Source organism: Pangasianodon hypophthalmus, chromosome 25 (genome assembly GCF_027358585.1).
Source record: "Pangasianodon hypophthalmus isolate fPanHyp1 chromosome 25, fPanHyp1.pri, whole genome shotgun sequence".
Taxonomy (NCBI): domain Eukaryota; kingdom Metazoa; phylum Chordata; class Actinopteri; order Siluriformes; family Pangasiidae; genus Pangasianodon; species Pangasianodon hypophthalmus.
In genome coordinates this window covers 9,388,153-9,410,946 of record NC_069734.1, presented here as the reverse complement: position 1 = coordinate 9,410,946, position 22,794 = coordinate 9,388,153, and the positions used below count along the sequence as shown (strand labels likewise).

The following is a 22,794-nucleotide window of genomic DNA, read 5'->3' as shown; positions in this document are numbered from 1 at the left end:
CTTAAAAAATGCATGTAGGTCAATAAACTCAATGCTCTATTTCCTACTGAATCTCAAGGGAACCAAGTGTCAAGCATGATATAAAGTGTGCAAGTGAAAAGAATAAGGTGAATATTACACTCTTAGAAAAAATGTTCTTCAATACGGAAGCCCTGAACTGTGAGCTATGAGAAAAGATATTGAAGTTTTACGCAATTATTTCAACTACTATCTCATATTTTGACCTACTAACTAGTTGTTTCAAGATATGATGTTGTTATTTCTGCTTAATATCTCATTATTTCAACTTCATATTTAACACCACACTAACAATCATCAGTAAGACTAATTTATTTATCTACATTTTTAGTATTATTCATTAACATTATCTTATGGGTGGTGTAGTGGGTGGAATTACTGCCTCACAGCTCCAGGGTCCATGAAGAGATTTCATGTGGGTTTCCTCTGGGTTCTCTGGTTTCCTCCACTGTCCAAAAAACATGCAGATAGGAGTTATGACTGAATAGATGAATGTGGTCTGTTCTTTCTAATAAGAAATCACCCTGATATAGAGTTTAAACTGAACTATTAAGAGTCCCTTCAGAGGGACAACTTAATAGAATTTAACCTTGTAGGGGCTCCACCATTAATCATATTTTAATCTTGATGACAGTTTTGGCTTCTTTCCTCAATTAATTAAACATAATCGACTGAGATATTGACAGACTGTTATGTTATCTAATGGGCTATCGATTTTTATCAACTCTGGTGCTTTTAATCACAAGTTCCCCATTCATGTTTTAAATGTCTGACCAATCAGAGGGTCCCAACATGCTCAGATTACAGACAATTTCACATGTTCCTGCTGCAGTCAAGTGCAAAGATGTGCATTTTAAGAATACAGCTGGACATTTAGTATCTTGGGTTTTACACATATTCCTACAGTAAATGGATGTGATGTGATATGATATTCTCAGAATTGTGTACTTCCTGACATTCTCTGCCAGATTGCCTGTCAAGTTCCTGCCTATTTTCTTGACATGCATGTATCTGGGTTCTAACTTGGCCACATCATGCACTGTCTTCTTCAGATCAAATCTACAGACGAAGAATATCTATATTTTTGTAGGTAAATCGCAAAATAGATGTATATATATTTTCCTCCTTACCATTCATAAACATAAAGACATGAAAGATATTCTGAATTAATGTGACCAATATATTTTGATTTATATATTTACAGGTTTTTAATATTTAAAGTGATGAAAATGCTTCTATTATCAACAAAGTTCTGTTGAGTTATAATAATAACATGCAATAAACCAAGTTTGAGCTTAAACTGGCTGAATAATTGGAATCGAACATAGTTTCGATATTGATTAAAGTAATTATGATTACCATTTTAGCTGTTATCAGGCAGCCACTGTGATTTTTATCTTGAACGTACAGTATATGTTGATCATTTTTTGGTGGGATGCACCTCTTGCTCGCTCTCTCTCTCTCTCTCTCTCTCTTTCTGTGTGTGTGTGTGTATGCGCTGAGTGGTTGAGAGAGCACACAGTCTGCGGCTGGATGCTTCACTTCCTCCCTCATTACAGTCCAGCACTCCCCCTTAGCTATTATGTTTGCACAGTATTAAAAGGCCAGCTGTTTGTGACTCACCTACAGTAGTGTGAAAATGTAATTATAATAACACAGAAAAGAAAAAAAAAAACCAAAACACTGTTTTGAAGCTCTTTCTCTAATGTATGTATTGTTATTTGAGAAAGCCTTACAGACCTAGCTTTTTTTTTTTCGGTGTTCCTAATTGGAGCACAGCTTCAGGTCTGCTTTAGTGGACTGAAGCAAATCTTTCTTCATTTCTAAAACACCTGGTCATAATAGATACATATACATACATACATTTGTGCAGATACAATTTGTTAGAAATCTGTCCACCAAACTGACATTTGCAGTTCTGTTCCACTGAATAAAATCATCTGAACTGAATCGGTAAAGACTGCTCACTTGAGCAGAGTGTTAATAATATCTTTCACACCACTGTAGCTGGAGGCAACAGGGAGGCTGATCTTGAACAACTAGCACTTTGTGTTGAATCACCCAGGAAACCAATTTGCTTGAGAAAACTGAGATATATAAGTTATATGGAAGATAAGTGCTGTTGATGAAAGCCATTTCCAGTGTTAGGACAAATTGTTCAGTGCATCCTGCCTTTATTTATGGACAAATGTGGCCATTACCTTACATGTCCATGTATTTATTTGGAAGACATTTTTATTTGAAATGACTTCTGAAGGAAGCAGAATCTAATTCAAGGACCAGACATAAGAGTTGAGGGTCAACCGTGGTCCTGGATTTGAAACTCACAACCATGTGTTTACACAGAACCATACACTCTCAGAAATAAAGGTATTAGTCTGTACCTTTCCTTGTTGCTGGGATGGGTCCCTCAAGGGTACACATTTTATACATTTAGTGGATATCTTTTATCTAGAAAAGTAGCTTGTAGCTTACATTTAAAGCTTTGCCATAAAAACCAATCATAGCCCATTTATGTACCTGAAAAAAATTTTTTAAAGGCCTTCAGGGCACCACCCCAGCAACAAGGAAAGGTACAGTTTAGTGCTATTTTTTCTAAGCTGAACTGAAACAAAAGAGATGTTAGCTCTTGTCCAATATAATTAAATGGCTTATACACAAAGATTTTTTTATATGGAAGTGATGGACAGAGATGTTTCATGTTTATCTGTCTAATCAGAGCTCGTGACATTATAGCCTATTTTCAAAAATTTCCAATAATTTAATGTGTTGCTTATCTTTAATTCCTTATCTGGTAGAAAAAGTGAGAAAGGCGTAGCAAATACTCACTGACTAACTGCTTAGCCATTAGTACTATGTCTGTTCTGCTTCAATGGACAACACAATCATTAACTGCGCAAATACCGCCATCCAGTTTTACTAATCAGGTAGCCAAATATGTTCCATACAGGAAGTTAGTTCATTTCAAAGGTCTCCTAATAGGCAGCTAATGACAGGATGGTGCTAGTTCCTCAATTAACACTGGGTCATCCTTGAGAGCATCAACTCCATTAACGTTAGCTGCCTATTAAGAGGGCTTTTAAGTATTATCATTATAACTGGGCTTGGAGGTCAGGTGCATGCATAACAGTCTTTAAAAGTGAACAAGCTTCCTCACAGAACGTATTTGGTTACCAGATAAGGCTTTCAGGGTGTTTAATTCACATTTAAAGCAAAGATATATATGAAAGGTTTGCTAATATTTACATGCTTTAAATGACAAAGATTGATATTTCACAGTTTTTTGCCTGCATTGTTTTCTGTCATTTCACCTTTTCTTTTCCTTTTGGCTATAATTTATCGATAAAATTTCCAATACCATGATACAATGAAACAAACCGGGGCCAATGTAGCAACATTAATAATTAATGAGAATCTGTTCTAGCATTGACCTAATTATTGGATTCATTCAAACCATGATGCCACTGGACATCTTTCCATATTTCACAGCACAACAGAGTTACTTGTATATGTGCAAGCAACACTAATCCAATAACATTAAACATTAATGAGATGGTAAATCTAGTACGTGATATATGATGATGCAACATATAATATTTCTTTTATTATAAATACATCCTAATGCAACATACCTTAAAAAAGGAGTCATTTGGAATATTATTTTCTCTTTTAGCATGACTAAAACTAGTTCATCTTTCATTTGTGAATTAACGTATGCAAAATATAATATCCTTAAACATATTTTTTGAAGTATTTCTGGTGCAAAAACCTGCATCAGTCTCATCACCTCATAACTTCAATCTATAATATATTACAAATGTTTTTATATTTTTCATATTATATAATTTCATATATGTTCAGCATTATGGTTAGTTTCATAATTTTGTACAAAACTGTTCTATTAATGCTCAAAAGTGTCAAATTAATGAATCAGCCTATTTAGGTCAAATGTTCAAACAATTACTACACTTAAAAGACCAAAGCTTTTAGTCATGAAGAGGATTTAATGAGGATCCAACAGAGTAAGGATTTATTGTCTTAGGCAGGGTGTTTAACAGGGCGCTCCCGTTAGGGGTTGCCACAGCAGATGATTGGTCTGCATGTTGAGTTGGCACGGGTTCTATGCCGGATGCCCTTCCTGATGCAGCCCTCCCATTTTATCTTGGGCTTGGGACCGGCACTGAGAGTACACTCCCAGTATCTGGGTAGGTTCCCTGCCCAGGAATCAAACCTGGGCCTTGGCGGTGAGAGTGCGGGATCCTTAGTCGTTAGTTAAAAATACAGGACAAAAGTTTGTCCATCCTTTATTCAAGTAATTCAGAGAACTAGACTATTCACAATGCATATAATGACTGTATTCAGTAGGTGTATGCAGCATTTACCTAGACTTTATTTTCTTTAGAGTGTTTTGCATGCATGATAATCCCCCTGCTCTCTCTGACTTCCAGGGTCTGAACCCTGAACTGTAAGCCAAGGTTTATTAGACATTTAAATTTCACACCTATTATCATTTATGACATGTTCATATCCGAATGAGCGTTTGCACAGAAAGACCTTTTTAGTAAATGTCGAATGACAGTGCGCAGTTTGCCAATAATATTTCTATTATCTCAAGCACCTTTATATAGTTGACTCACAACTGAACTGTGAAAGTAAAAATGGACACTGAAGTAGAAAATGTTACCATTTTAATGTTTTAAAGTCGGGCATTGTTCCAGAGGCAAGTGTAGATGAACACATTTACCTTCAGAGAATTCCCTGCCTTTTGAACATGAATTATGTATTAATAAATGGTAAATTAATCATTATGGTATATGATGAATATGAGAAATTATTAAAAATGTGTTATTAAAAAACTTAATCCGCAGATGAAGGTAGAGATTTCTCATGAGGCTTATGTCAGATATGAATATATCAGTGTGAACACCAAAAACATCTTTAATGGCTTCACCACACATTCACACCAAATGGCTTTAAGTTCAAAGCTACATTTGGCTTAGAGATACTAGGCTTATATCTGGCATCAAAATTAAATTTATTCCATCCATTCAAAGGACGGCATATTTCAGGATTAACACTTGACATTTATAATATGGATGATTGTCAAGCATAATCATTAATTAACTGTAAATAAAAAAAAATGTATATGCCTTATAAAAACTTGGCAATGGACATTTACAGAAATTTAATCAGACACGTGTACAATTTACAATGTGTCCTAACCATGTAAGTACATCACAAGAATTCCAGTATGCTTAACCCATGAATATGATTTCGCAATCCTTTAATAACTATATTCCCATGTACATAGAAAGAATTATGTACAAAAAAAGGACAAAAGGCAGAGACAAAGACAAGTATGGATTAAAACTGGCCCTCTGTTTTCTGGCTTTTAAATAATTGGAGTCAGGCAGACTCATGTTCATGTGTTACCAAAATAAAAGCAGAACTTTAGGTCCCTCGAAATTCTTTCTGACTTTGAAGGAACAATCCCCGTAGCTCTGAGCTGTGTATTTGGAAAAGGCTTTAGTTTAGCTATTGTGTCTTCCATCAGTTCCACATGGGAAACAAAGACAACTTTTCTCTCGCATCTCAAGGTAAATTTCTTGCCAGGGATTTTGTTCACATGAACTGAGGATTTGACTTTTACATCATTTTCATTCTGATCTTATGGGTTTCCTCAGTTGGACTGGTCTGGCCTTCTACTCTACGTGGCACATACTCAATTTCGATGTTTGGCTTGGCGTTACCTTTCCCCCGACTCCAAAGAAAGAGGAGTACAAGACAAAACAAAACCACTCCAAGGAAAGAAATAAATCCCATAGTAGTAGCAATGATAAGAGTCTTCATATCAAATGGAAATGGGACTGATCTACCAGTCTCATTGGCACCACTATCATTGGGCTGGTTGGAGATGAAAGCAAATGTCTTATTAGGCTGATGGGGCCAGTTGGGTGAATAACTATGAACATGTAAATGAGCAAGCTTGGTGTCATTACCCCCTGCATTGGTCGCGATGCATGTATATGTGCCATTGTCTTGTATTTGGGCATATCGTACTTCCAGGGTGCCATCCAGAGAGACTGACAGACGTCCAACACTTTTGGTGGTGATGAATTGCTTCCGAGGAGACTGCCACATGATCACAGGGGTTGGGTCTCCATCTGCTTGGCATGCAAAATGAACTGTGGTCCCTTCATCCACAAATCTCTGAAGGGGTTTGTGGTCCCGGATCTTAGATTTCTGGCAAGTGAAATAATTAGCTGGGAGAATATCCGGGAAATCTTTAAACTCTTTCCCTTGCACAAACTCAGGGGCAGCACAAGATGGCTGCTGCTTGTTGAAATTGAGCCTCCAGCGCCGACGGAAAACCCATAACAAGCGGCAGTCGCATGCCAAGGGGTTGTCATATAGGGCCAGGGTCTCAAGATTACCAACTGAGTGAAAGGCAGACTCTTCTAAAGTGCTCAAGCTATTGCTGGAAATGTTGAGAACCTTAAGGTAGTTCAGTCCTCTGAAAGAGTAAGGCTCAATAGTGACCAATCGACCCCCTACTAAGTCAAATACCTGCAGCCTCATCAAGTTGTGCAGTTTGTTGCCCTCCACAATCTCTATGGGATTGAAAGAAAAGTTGAGAGCTCGAAGGTACACAAGGTGCTGGATAGCCACATATGGGATGGCAGTAAGGTTGCAGTGTGTGACACTCAATGTGGTAATGTTGAGTCCGTGGAGGGACTTATCGGTCAAGGCTTCGAGAAAGGGCCAATTTGTTATCTCTAACACTTTCAGTCGGTAGAGTCTCCTGAAGGAAAAATCCCTAATAAGGTTGACATTAAAATGCCACAACTTGAGTACCAACAGGGTATGGAGATGGCTGAAGGCCTCTGTGGGCACTGAGGTCATGTTACACCTCTCCATGGTGAGCTGCTCTAAACTACTGAGTCCATGAAAGGCTCTATGAGAGATGAAGACCAGCTCACTATCTCCCACTTCCAGTTCTTTTAGATTGTAAAGGTCCTGAAACATGTAATCCAACAAGATAACTATTTTATTCTCACTTATATCCAGTCTGGTGAGGTTACTCAAACCAGTAAATACACCTGGTGGAATGAGCTTCAGTTTGTTGTTGCGCAGTCCTAACGTCCGTAATCCAAACAGATTACTGAATGCACCTGGCTCGATGACTGAGATGACATTCTCATTAAGCTGCAGGTCCTCCAGGTGGGGATAGTTGATGAACTCCTCTGGGTTGATGGCTTTCAGGCGGTTTTTGCTCAGGTCCAACAGTCGCGTCTCAATAGGGATTCCCTCTGGAAGGGCAACCAGCTTCCTGCGGTGGCACAAGACAGAGCGTTCCTGGGCATTGCACTCACAGCGGGACGGGCATCCTATGGTGGAACCCGACAGCACAGTGCCCAGCATCAGGATAAGAATGGGCTGCCAGCATGCCACCAGGTAGCTGTGCCCGCTCATCACGCCAGCCACCATTCTGCTGGTTACCTGCTGAAACACAAGCCAGAGGTACTTTATCACACTCATTGAAGGTATGAACCTACAGATATTTTCTGATGCCATACTTTAACGTACAGATAGACAGAGCATGAAGGGTCAAAGAAAGGCAAATTACAACATTCTTCCAAAAAGATGCTGTTGAATGATCATGCTGATACTCGACTCTCCTTCCACAGATTACTGCATAAACACCACAAAGGCCATTAAATTAATGATACCATGGAAATTAAGAACAAAGAAGTAATGAGTATTATCAGTTTAGCTTTCTGCTATTGGGATTGTTTATTCTGTTAAGAGAAGTACAGCATGCAGCCATTTTTCTCCATCAGCAGCTAAATATAAGTCAAGCAGAAAAAAAACTGTCATACTATTTAATGATTATACATTATAATAATTGTATTTTCGAATGATGGATCACAGTGAACAAAGCTGCAACCTCCAGAAATCACAATAGAACACTGGATAACACTTTACAATAACCGTACATAAATAATCATGCACTAATACCTGAATTAATACTTACATAAATAGGGATTAATGATAAGTTGAGGCATGTACTAATCACAAATTAATGAAGAGCTAACCTTAACTACAATGTGAGACTTATGAATTCATGTGTGAATAACGACCTCCTTAAGTACCTGTTAGTACATGTTTGTTTGTTAATGTATTAATTAACAGGTAGGGGTAAACTAAATCAAACATGCTCTATAAGAAAGAATATGAATTAAATGTGCAAAAATTTCAAATTGTTTATATAATTTGCCATATGCAGCTGTGTACACAAACATTATTGGATGGTGCTGGATTACTCTCATAATTGCGTCATGGAGAATGACGCAAAATGGGTGGAGATGAAATTACTGGTGTCTATTATTAGTCTGTCTTTCTACGTTCAGTAAGGAGGATCAATGTAAATTATGAAAGTGTCAGAGCATGAATTCATAAGTTAAGTCATAGTTAAGGTTAGGTCTTCATTAGTTTGTGATTAGTACATGCCTTTACTCATCATTAGTTCCCATTTAAGTAAGTATTAAATCAGGTATTAGTGTGTGATTATTCATGTACTGTTACTGTAAAGTGTTACCAAACACTGTTAACCAGATTTTAAATATAAAATATTCTTTAGTGCACCATTGAAAAAACGCCCCTGAAGAATACCGTACAGTATGGAGAAATATTGCGAGTCAGGAGTTATTAAATCCTGTGTGACTTTGACTCGGGGGGTGTTTTAACTTGCAAAAGCCTTCAAGCTCTACTTCCCAAAATTGATCACACAATCCTCTTCTTACTCCTTACAGCTCTGTGCTTTAATAAAATAAAGATTGTGCTTCAGTGCTGCTGACGGGATTTTAATATTTAAATCAACACAAATGCATACCTACAACATACTGCATCTGTGAAGAGTCATATCAGCTAATAATTTAAGCTAATGTGATTTGGGTAATGCTTATCATTTAACATTTTAAATCTAAATCTGCAGTCTAAATGATGAAGACTTTGCCCGTGCTGTATTTATAGATGTGGTCTATAGTATTGACATTGTCGTGCCTTAGCTGTCTGAAAGCCCTGCTTTGTTACTGGTAAAGCCTAAATTTGCAGCTCAGGGAAAACTATTTATAAAATGGTGCTCTCACACACAAGTAATAAAACAAGCACAAAACATAGCAAACCTGTTTTCTTTTATTCTTAATTATTATTGGTTTGGTTTTGGTTTGTGTGTGTTTTGGACCACAGAAATGCATATTAAATTCATGTGATAAAATGACTTAAGCCTGACATGTCATAGATAAGCTCATGAAACATGACAACATGCAGTTATACTAAAATAATCAATGATGGGGTGGTGTGATGTACTTCCACCCTAAAGTTGATTATTTTTTACTTATTAAAGAATGACATGTCTTACTTTTTGTCCTTTTATAGATATTTTAAAGTTGAGGAACCTCCTTGAAGCTAGTTAGTTTTTATTATCATTGATGTTATAGCACTTATAAACAGTTGTTCCTTTATTTTCTTCTGAAGTTAAGAAAAAAAAATTAAACTTTTTACTGATAGCCGCAAAGCCTAAAGTCTTCCTTCCTGAAAACTTTCATATGGTGGAAAACTTCACCTCTGACTATTACAAAGTGCTGACACTGGAGACTTCATCCATAAATGTTAAGGATTAGATATTCTTCTTTGTTAAATACCATGTTTTTTATCCTTTCCTGTGAATGACTTGTATGGTGGATGCTCCATATAATCTAATAAAGGATAATAATAATAAAAAAAAACGTTACTGACTTACTGTAGAAACAATAACATATATAAACCTGTGATTTGCCTTACAATCAGAGCTCCTGTTATAGAAAATAATCAACACTGGCCATTCAGATTCAAGAATTCAACAGTGTTGTAATATAAATGCTTTAATTTTAGGCTACTTTGATTGACTGAATGTTTTCTATGTCAGTGGTTATTTGGTAAAAGCACCAGAATCATATGTAGCCTGCATTTGTGTAGGGTGTGTTTCAGCAATGATGCATGTAAAAGCTACTTGATTAGTAGTTTTTGCAAATAAATTCCTGTTGCATCATAAAATATTTATATTAATATGCACTTAATACATACGATATTACAACAAACCTTGTTAATATGTCTACTATATATAGAGTTCTGTACTAACTGAATTTTGGAGAAAAAACACATCTAAAGCTTTTGTCTTTCTCTACTCCACACCCACCGCCTCCCAGTCTCCTTCCTACTATTCGACAACTCTAACCCTAGAGTCTTCAGCTGGGGCTGGAGATGGAGTGAGGGATTGGCTGGCTGTCTTGTGCAAAGCAGAACCCACCCAGAACTCTAGCCCTTTCCACAATCACTCACCATTCCATTTAGTTAAAGACATGTTCTGCACTTGCAAAATGCTTATTATGTGCAATAGAAACCCTTATATACTGTACATAGATTGACAGACGGATGACTGATTATAATGCTGCATTGATCATCTGTGAACACTCAATAAACGCCGATCTGAAGATCCAGTCTCATCTCCACTCCTCTGTTACTGAATTTTGTCACACAGCTTAAACTAATTGATTAATGCATGTATAATACATGCTCTTACTCAAATAACTAACCACCATTTACACAAACCCACTCCCACAAGCCCGATCATCTATAATGAGGCAGCCGTAAAGTTGTGAAGGTTAGTCTAGACTGGTCTGTGTGTGGGCAAATGTCTCAGTAAAAGTTAACCTCAAATTAAAATTGAGCCCGTACCCACCCACTGCAGCAATCAGCAATATGGCAAATTACAGAGCTATTCAGGAGCATGTGGAAGGCTCATGCAAGCTTTTGGGTTTAAATACACACTGAAAAAACAATGACAGACAGACATTCAAATCCATATAAACTCATGCCAAAGCTTCTTGTTCATTCAATTAAGCATGTGGTTTTAAAGAATTAAATTATGACCTTCATACCACAGGCTTTTCGAAATGATCGAAATTATAACATGCATACTAAAATACCACTGTGACACTTATTAAAGTCATTACATTAGCACCTAGAAATGTTATGTGTTATGATTTCATTGAAACCTGATAGAATCCTGATAGAAACCTGATAGAAACCTGAAAGAGCTGCACACTGTTAATAAGCAGAGCTGAATGATTTAGATGAGCTGTGAGAATGAGGAAAAAGCAAAAAGCCTCCATGCAGCCATCTGTTTATTGCAGAATTGCTGCAGAGACACTGAAGATGGCTCCATCTGCAAATGTTTCCAGGTGTGTTTGAGCGCAGTGGGAACTGCTCCAGCGTCAGTGTGAAAGCGAGTAAGTAGCTCCGAAAGCATCTACTGTTCATTAGTGCTCCTTAGTTAGGTTCAAAGAGCTGTTGTAGCCCACAGAACTTGACAGTCATATATCTGCTGAGTGTGATCGGCATGCATCTCACCATCCTGCAGGGACTGGCTCGGCCAGCGTGCATAAATTGCAGCATCGATTAAATGACTAAAATAGCAGCCATAGCGAGCGGCGGGGGGAAGGGTAGAGGTGCTGAGTGGTGGGGGGGTTGAAGGTCATGAAGTAAACGGACCCACCATAAACATGGTGTTTTAATCATGCTGTATTTACTGCTGATCTAATCCAGCTCAGAACATCCTGTCCCAAGCGCCACAAAAGTGGCAAGGATGTTTTTGATTAACCTGTTATAATGATTGATAATGTGATGTACAGCCTAAATAACTCAAACCCCTCTCTTTCTATCTTTAATTGCAGACGCATATCTGAAGAAGCTAAAGAGATTTTGTGAGGCAAAAACGTTTTATGTCTTCTGTGGAAGTTCTGTGGAAGTTAATTCATTGGAATGAATTCATGAACACAGAGATATCAGACGATCGCTGTAAATTACAGTGGGTAATGCCTCTTTAGTGCAATAGCAAAAGTCCCTAATTAGAAGTAACCATCGTATCCAAAAATCAACGTCTCTGCTTTAGTTTATTGTTACGGTCTCACATAATCCCTGCTGAAAATAAGCACTGAAATGTGTACCTGATTTACCACTGATAGGAATTTAATTGTAAAAGTAGTGTCTGTACTGCTTGGCTCCTAACTTAGAAGTCGCTAAGAGGCAAAACAATAAGTAATAGAAATCCTGATTGAATTTAAATACATCTCTGTATTTCTCTCACAGACATTCAGCGATTAATCTTTCTGAAGTGAACGATATATAAAAATCTGTCTAAATCATCTACGGTCTAAACCATCTAACCTGTCTAAATCATCTTCGGTCTCATTTTTTTTTAAAGAAATAGTCAAAATGTAAGGCAAAGAAAATGCATTAATGATGATTTTGCTCAGTGGTCAATTGATGGCAATAGAAAGTCCATTAATCAACCCAATGGATTTATTATCCAATTAAAAGATTAAATCATTGCTCAGGAACACTCTAATTCTGTTAAGATACAAATCAAAGTGTAATCTGGTAACCATGAATTATGCATGAAGATTAGTAAACACCACTTCACTCTGTTTCAGGGGCAAAACATTTAAATCACTAAAAAGCTCTCTATATGGAGGACTCAATAATTCCCACTATCATAGAGGTATCTGTGTTTGAAATGTCATTTTATTTCACAAAGCATTTTCAAAGAAGAATTCCTTTGTACGGAAATGTACTTAGGCTTGAATGACTTCATCCATTTATCCCTCTGTATTTGATAAAATTAAATATGAGTATTACCATATCCATAACTGAGGGAGGGTGTAGCTCTTTGGTATTCTTGTAAATCATTGCAGACCAAGAAGAAAGACTGCTTACAACATGGACTAAAAACATAGTCATGGTCTTTTGACATATCACAATTTAGGATTCCATATGCACAGTGTGAGGAAGAAAATTGCAGGGCATGCTGTTATAGCAAAATAATCAACTGGTGTTTTATTCCTCTTATACCACCATTACATATATAACTATTACAATTTTTAATTTGTTAATGAACAGCATGTCATAATTTGAACCATTTATAGTTACACGGAATGTTGTTGAACATCAGTAAAATAAGTTCATGTTATCACTTACGTTATAGCAGCTATAAACAGTCATTCTCTCACCAGCCTCACTCTTTTCTTTCTTTTGAAATTAATGAGACAAAAAAACAGTTTGTTATGTTTCCAAGAAACTGTAAAGCACAAAATCATCTATCAGAAAGCTTACAGACTGTTACAAACTGTCATGGAGTTACATAGTCCATTTCCCAGAACACATCATGGCTTACAAGTATGGCCACCGAGGACTACAACACCCCAGCGACCTCAATCATTGTCACGTTCACATTCGCATGATTAGTGATTATACCCACCTGTACTCAATCACCAGTCACCACTATATAAGCACACACAAAACTTGCATTCATTGCCAAGTATGAATGCTCAGCGCTGTTGGTCTTCGACCGAGCATTTAATCTGTGTTCATGGTCATGGTTTTTGATCTGATTTGTTTCCCTGGTTTTTGTGATATTGCTTTTGCCTTGTATTTCCTGATTGTGAATTGCCTGACCTTCTGCCTGTCTTTGACAATGATTGCTCTAAATGTTTTTTGCATTTGTCTACCATCTTTAATAAAAGCATTACCTGTAGCTACAGTCATGTCTGCCACCTGACACAAACTTCCATAAATGTTTAAATTAAACTCCTCCTTACAGAATCACAATATCAATGATTATATGTATTTCTTTGTTAAATAACATGTTTTTAAAATCATTTATTATTATTATTAAGTGAATTATGTATTATTATAAGTGAATTTCCCCACTGTGGGATCAATAAAGTTGATCTTATCTTATATTATCTTATCTCATCTTATTTTATTCAAGGCCCTCTAAATGATTATGTATTATAACGAGTACATTAATATAAAGGGTACTATTGTCAGAACTGTGCTGTTATAGAAAATAAATCAACACTCCCTCTGACCAATCAGAATTGAGAATTCTATAATAACCCAGTGCTGTGTTACTATATTATTGTACCCATCTGCTAGGTCTTGGTGCAAAAACCAAATAATCAATCATGTCAAATGCCAGGCTTTTGAAGGACAACCATTAAATTATACAATAAACCAATTTACTATGCTTTGACACAAAAAATCTGAGCTGGGGCTGTATAAATTCTGGCAGCTCTGGTACTGAGGTTTCAATCATTCACGCACATCTCTAAATCAAATCGAGCCTTTCACGTGCAATGATAAAAACCCTATTTTTAAGTTTTACATGGTATAGTGACCTAAAGAGAGTGAACAGGCTGAAGATATTTTATTTTCAAAAGGCAAAGGTATGATTTAAAGAAAAAAACTAATTTTTTCATTAGCGTGCCTGTGTGAAGCATTATGACGTAGCTTAGCATCAACTTAAGAGCCTTGCTTTTGTTCTACTTGGTTGTGTACTGCTAACTTTAGTCAGAAAAAGAATTCCTTTTCTATTGTATTTCTATTCGCTATATGAGGCCATAACCACTCAAGTCTGCACAATAGCTACAGGCAAGGAAAGGGCCATCACTGGCTATCACAGGTTTATTTTAACACAGAATCCTTCCGAGAGAAAGCATCCACTGTTCTGTATTCTCAGATGGAATGCCCTATATTTCCGAAACACTACACCATCCTTAGCTTGAGGAAAAAATGCCATCCGAAGAGGTATAACAATTAAAGCCCTCACGCTCATTTGGATGCACACAAATGGCATAATCATGCGTGTCAAAAGCCAGATGACCTGTCAAGGTCAATCAAAACTGACCAACCACATTGACAGGGGCTCATTAGCATGATGTCATTGTGTGAGACTTTGCAAGCTCACACTTCAATTATCTGTTGATTGCAAGAGAGAGACAGAGAGGCAGAGAGGTATTTTTTTTTTTCTTCTCAAGGTGTCCGTCTGCTCTTGTGCTCTTTCCTGGTTAATGGAGAAATAGATTTCTTTTAGATTACTGCATCTTTCCAACACTCAAGAAGTCAGGAAGTTCATAAGTGTGCTTCTTTAGAGACGTGCCTTCTTCCTCTCTATTCGTCACATTCACGGCCATCAGTCAACCCAGACAAAGAAATCAATTCCATCTCCGATACAGCGGAACTGCTTTATTTATCCATTTAAGGCCGAGAGCTTCCACATCCTTCGAGTCGAAGTGAGTAATGTGTTAAGCTTACAAAGCTATTTACGTATGATCATTTAACTTTAAATCATTCCTCGTGTATTCTCTGTATCCAACAAACAGCATAGCCTTCATTTTTACCAAGCATATAGGAGTTACACGTTTGACCACATTGATTTTATCTTTTTATGTTATGCTGCTAAGCAGCAATCTGATGATATCCTGTTTTTCCTCCTGGTGTACAGATGTAATCCAAACCAAAAGCTTGTCTCTCACTCACTCACCATTCTTCCTAGAGATAACCTTGGGAAGGAAAAAAATATCACAGTGGGCCATTTCTTCAGCTTCCTCAGTTACGCTGCCGGTTTTATGACCTTGTCTATGAGGTCCTACTGGACCAAGAAAGACAAATAAGCAATTGAGAAATGTGACCCACGTGCATATTCCAGTAAAGCTGGTAGAAGAAATATGACAGCTTCAGATGACATGAAAAACATGATGGTCATATTGCTATGCATCCAATTACTGTGTAAGTAATTTGTCAGTGTGAAGGATTATATTATTGGTCAAACTATGCTGTGTTAGCACTGAAGGCACCAGTCTCAGGCAGATTAATAGTATATACTGTATGTAGGTACAGTATACACTTACTGAACACCTGTACCACTGCATGTTCATGCAATTATCCAATCAGCCAATCATGTGGCAGCAGCGTGATGCGTAATATCATGCAAAAACAGGTCAAGCGCTTCAGTTAATGTTCACGGTGACTTTCACCGTAGTACGGCTGTTGGTGCAAGACAGGCTGGTTTGAGTGTTTCAGAAACTGCTGATCTCCTGGGATTTTCACAAAAAACTGTGAGAGTGTGTGAAAAACAAAAAACATCCAGTGAGTGGCAGTTCTACAAGAGAAAATAGCCAGATTATGGTCAGACTAGTTTGAGCTCACTAGAAGACTATAGTAACTCAAATAAGCACTCTTTACAACCGTGGTGAGCAGAAAAGCATCATAGAACACATAGATTTAAGCAATGGTTTTAGAATAATGAATCAAGTATGCATGAACCAATATTTATTCCATCCATGGGTAAAAAAAGAAAAAAAAAAAGTCCTCAACAACCAGTATGAACCAATGCCTTAATTACTATATTAATATTATATAATTCTCTGGCAAAATTGCTACAAAAAAAAAAAAAAAAAAAACATTTATCAAAAACATGTCATTTAATGTATGCTAATTTATGTGGAATTTATTTTTAATAATGGATGAGATAAACATTAGCTAAGGTAGGCGTATATAGTAAACATTAAAACAAACAATTTCGAAACATTTTTGTTAATTTATTTACAGTCCTCATGTTTTGTTAATACTGAAGTTTATGATTTGAACTATTGAACATGAATTGATGCAGTAAATTATATTAATAATGTTAATATTAGCCTTCTATTTGCCTTTAGCTTTAATCTAAAGCATTAACAGGAATAACAAAATACAAGTTTTAAGCTGATTGATTTGGTCCCACAGCCCATACTGCCATAAACCAATGTTGCATAGCCTACTGTTATTTCAAAACATGATGTTCAAATACATTATTAGATTTTATAGACTGGTACAGATACATATTTTAGATCTGCATGTAGTTTGCCCACTGTTATCAACTTACATATAATTTAAATTAATTTTGTTTTGAAATAATGAAAAGGACACCAACTCAACCTAAAAAAATGGAGTAATTGCAGTCCGATACTTTCCCCAATAATAAAAAAAGGTTTTTTATTAATTAACCCAGTTTTAATACACAACTAGTTCACCTCAAGTGCAAACCAATAAGTTATTTGGAACCCCTGAAAAAATAAGCAATTTTTTTTCCCAATTATGGAGGAAGTCAGGCTTAGGTTTATATCATGCCACACACTCTTGGGACTGAAATAATGATTAATTGCTGTTTGAAAAAGATATGACTCAGCACTGGTCCTTTTCTAGAGCAGTTTATAATGCTATGAGTCTCAGTGAAATCTACTGTATGTGAAGACTACAGAGGATATAGAATATAATGTTAGAGTAATGGGATCTAATGGCTCCTCCTGGCCCAAAGGGAAGTATATCTTTTTCTTCCTTCCATTAACCTCATTCATAACATCTCGCTCTGTCTCTATCAGCTCTGAACACATTGCAGAGAACTAATAAAAAGAGCACGCAGTAGTGAATTTTACAGACCCACAACCCCTAAATATTTACACGACCCACTTAACTGATTATAAATGACCGCTTATCAGTGAATGGTACTGATGATAATGTTATTCAGATTATTGTATCCTCATGTGGTCCTCACTTCCTTTTTTTTTACACACTCTTGGTTAGCGGAGCTAGGAAGGGAAATAGATTTACTTTAATTCATTTACTTTTAATAAAGTTGTTTATTGCTTTCAGCCAGTGCTTTTCATTCTTTCAAGCTTGCCAGATTGTGAATATCCAAAGCCATAGTTAGTAAACAACTGGAAAATCATTAGACTTTCAGAAATCTTTGGGTTTATCCCAAAGTCGTTATATTAATCAGAAAGATTTATGCGGTAAGAGACATTTCAAATTGAAGTGATAAACCCTGCCCTTGTTAAGAATGGCAAGTCTAGAGACCACCATCCATTACGACATAAGCAGATGTCTTTATCTGTATTTACAACAGCAGTTCATCAGGCAGGATCAGGCCAGATCAATAATCGCCTGCCCTAAGCATTCATTTTCCTTCTACCTCTCACACCACCAATTTTGTATAGGAAATCCACTCATGTCCTGAGAATACAGATGCAGCATTCAAGATGTTTTCTTCCGGTAGTGTGTTTCCATTTGACTTCCAATTTCATCACCCTTTTGATCTTGTTTCTTGACTACTGTAATATTTAGATAAAAGCCTGAAGTTTGGAGTGCAAGAAATGCCAAAGTTCAATAAGGTGATGTAGAAATACTGACAGCACCATTCTAAGAGTAACAGAAACAGAAATGTTTCATAATACAAACCACAAGATGAACAGACTGTGTATATATAAAGCTGCAAGGTCTAGATCTGCTAGAAGCTGAGGCTTGGCTATCAAGCAGAAGTAATATGTTTAATGCTATCATCAATTAAGAGAATAAGATGCTGCCTACAGCACTAAACGTGATTTAGAAATTTGTTTCACTACATTTGCTAGTGAATGCTTATTTGTTTTGCAGGGCTTAAAATTCGAATATGCAGGAATTTGTCAGGGATAAAGCAGAAATGCTATACAAAAAAAATGTGCTCAGAGCTCAAACAAGGCCTTAGCTCTGATAATGAGGTACATCCATTACAAGTTGGCATCATCAAGCACACTTACTGCTGCATTGAAGACGTTATTGCGCTTCTCAGGCCACAGAGCAGCTGAATTTGCACCTGCTGCTGCAGATTGTCAAATATCCTGTCATGCAAAATCTAATTGGAAGCAGGTCGACACAAGTCTGTCGCTCTGCAGCATAAAAATGGTTAATAAAAATCCCATAAAATGTTCCTCTTTCCTCATTAAACCTCTTGAAATTCACTTGAAATTCACCGCTAGCAGCAGGCCTAAGCCGGTAATTACTCCAGCCCCTTTCCCTCCTTTACACACACAGGCCTCTTTGTTTTGGGTTTAATTGAAAAAAAAGGAGAGGAGAAATGGGAAGAGAATATAGGACGAGCATAATCCCGAAAGCAATCTAACTCTTGCTACGCTATTCAGAGTTCTTTATCGAGAGTTCCATTAGAAAGGAGCTTATCTCCCAAAATTAGCCACAAGATAATCACTTTCAGGCTTCCTGAATTATGCCAGCATTGTTCCTCTGGCCAGCTTTCCATCTCAGGCTAATAATTTTATTACATGGACCGATACGATCAATGATCTCTTCCTCTCATTTTACACAAAGGACCAAACACACACATTAACAGCAGCACCGGCAATATGATCAGGTCCCCCGTCCAATATGGGCCACTCTGCGTTAACATATTGCTGGATCCTGAAAATGCAGATGTAGTTTCTGATCCACATACAGATTTATGAGCGAACTCCTTTAAACGAGCCAGACGGGGAGTATGAAACGGAAACGAGGACACAACGGCCCTACCCATCTTCCATGCCTGTCTCTGGTTTTTTTTCTCCCATAACGCTGTTTTGATTAAATATTAATAAGAGAGAGTCTGGTGAAGTGTAGTGACTCCATGACCTTCTAAAAACAAGTGTGGGAGGCTGGACTGAGTATGTTGTGTCTGAAATGCCACTCGTCTGTCTCTCATTTTTGCAGTCCTTTTTAACAGTTGCTCATTGTGCGTGACAGAGAAGAGCCATTATGCATTATGATAGGTCCTTATTCCTGTATCAATCTACAATGAAAACAAATGCAGTCTGTCTGTTTTTGTCCAACATCAGTGTCGGTTGAGCACCAAGCACTTCTAAACATAGCAGTGAGAGATGGCGGTGGAGTGATGTGAAGACAGATAGAGAAACCATGGGAGAGAGTGAGGACGAGAGGGAGGAGTAGGGGGGATGATTGGTGATTGGTGAGGATCTGAATTATAATCACTCTGGGATCTTGCTCGTTCACAAAAACAACAAGCCTAATCAGTGAATATCTGCTAGGAGCAAGACGAAGAGCACGTAGAAGTCTTGTGCCTTATCTCACATCATCCTGGGTTGCTTATCAGACTGCAGCATTATCATAATGGCATTACCACCATGTGAGATGAGAATTCACCCAGTTGAGGGATCACTGTTAGCATAATCGCCAAACTGCTGAAACCATCTTCAGCCTACTTATTGATTTTGTCTTAATTGTATCTCGATTTGTTGTACGGATTCTCGGTCCAGTGAAAATCACTTCAGTTTGTCTGCTCTAATTTCCCTTCTGAACGTGGCAGGCACATTCTTGCGGTGCAGTTGCTTCATCCTCAGTGTTTTTCCTCAATACATGCTTACATGCATATTTGCATATATTACGTGGTGCTGCACGCCAATCTGCTGAGAGAAAGGCAGAAAGACGTTTGGCTCTATGCTCGATGCTTGAGAAAGAGTGCCACCCAAACACTGCTTTACACAGTATGTTGCTTTATCAAGTGTCACCACATTCGGGATGAGGAGTTAAACCTTTTATTACGCAAACCTTTTGCCCGCCACCTCATTTCTATTTGTGGCTTTTTTTTAACAGGGTTGCATGATAACGAAGCTTCATTCTGCGGAAATAAGGAAGTATAGGTAGTGCCATTTGTAATATACACAACTGACGACAAGGAAAAGCCATGAATCTTTAATGCACCAAATATTCATCTGTTAATTCGTTTTTGGTGGGCTGCCAAGATTAAGCACCAAAGTGCATTACTGGTAGATTCGAAAATACTGCCTCATCAACAGAGGAACTGTATTTGCTTGTTTTGGAAAGAGGAAAGACAGGATAGATGAAAAGAGTAAATATAATCCTATAGGTAACAGTGAAATGACTGTACAGCAATTAAGAGTGGGCAATGACTTAGGGGATATGTGCAGATTTCTTGTACACACTGAATATCCACCATATTTTATCCAGATATAACAACAGCAACACTACCATCATCAAGCATGCACTTTATTTTATTAGAAATAAACATATGCAAACATGAATGCAAAAAGCAGATTGTGAGGAAGTAAGGTGTATAAATATTTTATATTAAAAAGAACCAAAAAATAAGTGGAACAAAATATTGCATGCATGTTTCTATTTACATTCAAATATCATGATCTCCTCCCTGGCAACATAATCCACGTTAATCTCAAATCCAAGATACAGTACCAAATTCAGCAGCATTATTCAGCATCTTCCTGTCTGGAAAATGCACCCAACACACACACATACACTCACACACACACACACACACACACACACACAGTTATATTTATGCTGAACATTCCAGACACTCTGGTTCTCCTCTTCTTTGCAAAGCCACCCTGAATCCTTTAACTTAACCTGCATACACAGTAGTGTACTTGGGGGGGGGAAAAAAAAGCACCCTTACCAGAAATGTCATGCAAAGAAGTCTAATTTTGGCAAGTCCATTCTGCTGGGGCGCTGTTTAGATCCAAACTGGGCCGGAGAGCCAGCGAGGCACGAGGAGGCCTTTGAAGAGGAAAAAACAATTCCTGAAGGCGAGCTGGGCTTCAGTTAAACGTTCAGAAGGCAGAACGGGAGCAGCTGCGGTCCTCCAAATACACGTGATCCTGCCCCAGGTACAGGCAGCCATGTAAACAGGAGTAGACCGGCTCCCTCTGCCTCAAATACATGCTGTATCTACCGGAGCGAGAGCGCGAGTGAGGAAAAGGAAGATGGAGAGGGAGGGGTAGCTGCTGTGCAAGGTGGAGGGAGGAGCTGTGGTGCATCGAGATCGAGGCAGAGATGGAGAGAGAGGAAAGGGTGGTGGTGGGGGGGGGGGGGGTTGTTCAGGGTGGAGGGAGAGATGGGGAGCGTGCTGAAGATTGCAAAGCCGAGAGATAGAAGAGACAGAGAGGAAGAGAGAAAAAGAGAGAGGAGGGAGTCTGCACAATGCTCAAATCAGGGCCAATGTGACTAATGAAATTCAATTCTGCCATTCGGCTGAGTGACTGCAGTAGATGATGGAAAGAGAGGGAAAGCGGGAGGGAGACACGGTAGCAAGGAACACATGTATGTCATAACCATGTGGGCTAATTGAGAGATGAATGTACCTCCGTAAAGTCTGTCCTCCCTCCTCCATCACTGTGTCAGTATGGCTCGAATAATGCCAGGCTTTCATGCAAGGCGCAGAGCTCGTCAAAAGCACGCCTAAGCTGCAGTGTGACAAACAGATGACTCAGGCAGGTAAACAGGCAGGGACAAACAACAACCAACTGAGAAAACAAAAAAAAGAAAGGGGGTAGGCTAGGGCTCCGCTGTGACAGACAGGGCAAAAGCAGTCGCTCTGTCTATTGCACCGTGAACTGAAAGGTCAGTCTAGTCTATAAGGACTCGCCTTGTGGGAAAATAATCAGGTGTAAATCCCTGTAAAGTCTCTTCACCATTATTCTCAACAATAACAGAGAGGCAGGCACGGCAGGTAGAAGGATGAGCGAGATTACTGTGGATAACTGAATCGGCACGGGCAGGAGGGAAAAGCCTGGTGTCGAACAGGAAGTGTGGGAGCTCTTCAGCAGCAGAGAAGAGAGCCAAGATTCCTCACTGCAAGGAAAGGGGGAAGGGAAGGAGGGGTGCAAACAGAGAACACAGCATGCCATGTGAGGGATTTATCTTCATACAGGCCTAGTAAAAGCAGTTGAAGCCTCTGTGTAAATGAGTGTATGCGTGCATGAGATCCATCTTTGATCTGTCCTAGTCATTTTGTTAACATTTTGTAATCTCCTTATTGGAACACAAGCACAGAGCTGGCATATAAATGACTTGCATTTTAAACTGATGTGTGGTTCATGGTGACAGTCAAGGCTGTCTCTAGTGCCTTATGCCATAGTGTTCCTGCTCCTAATGCAGTGTTGTAAAATAATATTGTTTTCAGCAGATGCTGTCAGAGTAACACCGGGCTTTATTGCATCTGCCATAGAAAAGGATATAAATCATGAAAATCTCTCAGAATTCATTTCCTTATGTAAT

General features: G+C 38.0%; 1 protein-coding gene across 2 annotated transcripts; it reads right to left on the bottom strand.

Moving 5' to 3' along the window:
• Window positions 1-4,689: 4,689 nt before the first annotated feature.
• lingo1b (leucine rich repeat and Ig domain containing 1b) lies at window positions 4,690-21,500 on the bottom strand. Of its 2 annotated transcripts, none has more exons than XM_026937673.3 (2): window positions 21,194-21,500; window positions 4,690-7,521 (listed from the first exon to the last, which is right to left on the bottom strand). In XM_026937673.3, exons 1-2 carry the CDS (start codon window positions 21,203-21,205, stop codon window positions 5,665-5,667), a joined length of 1,869 nt encoding a protein of 622 aa, XP_026793474.1. In that variant the 5' UTR covers window positions 21,206-21,500; the 3' UTR covers window positions 4,690-5,664. The 2 variants fall into 2 exon arrangements, with proteins under 2 accessions (XP_026793474.1, XP_026793475.1); XM_026937674.3 differs by having other exon boundaries at window positions 4,690-7,518.
• Between the last annotated feature and the right edge of the window lie 1,294 nt (window positions 21,501-22,794).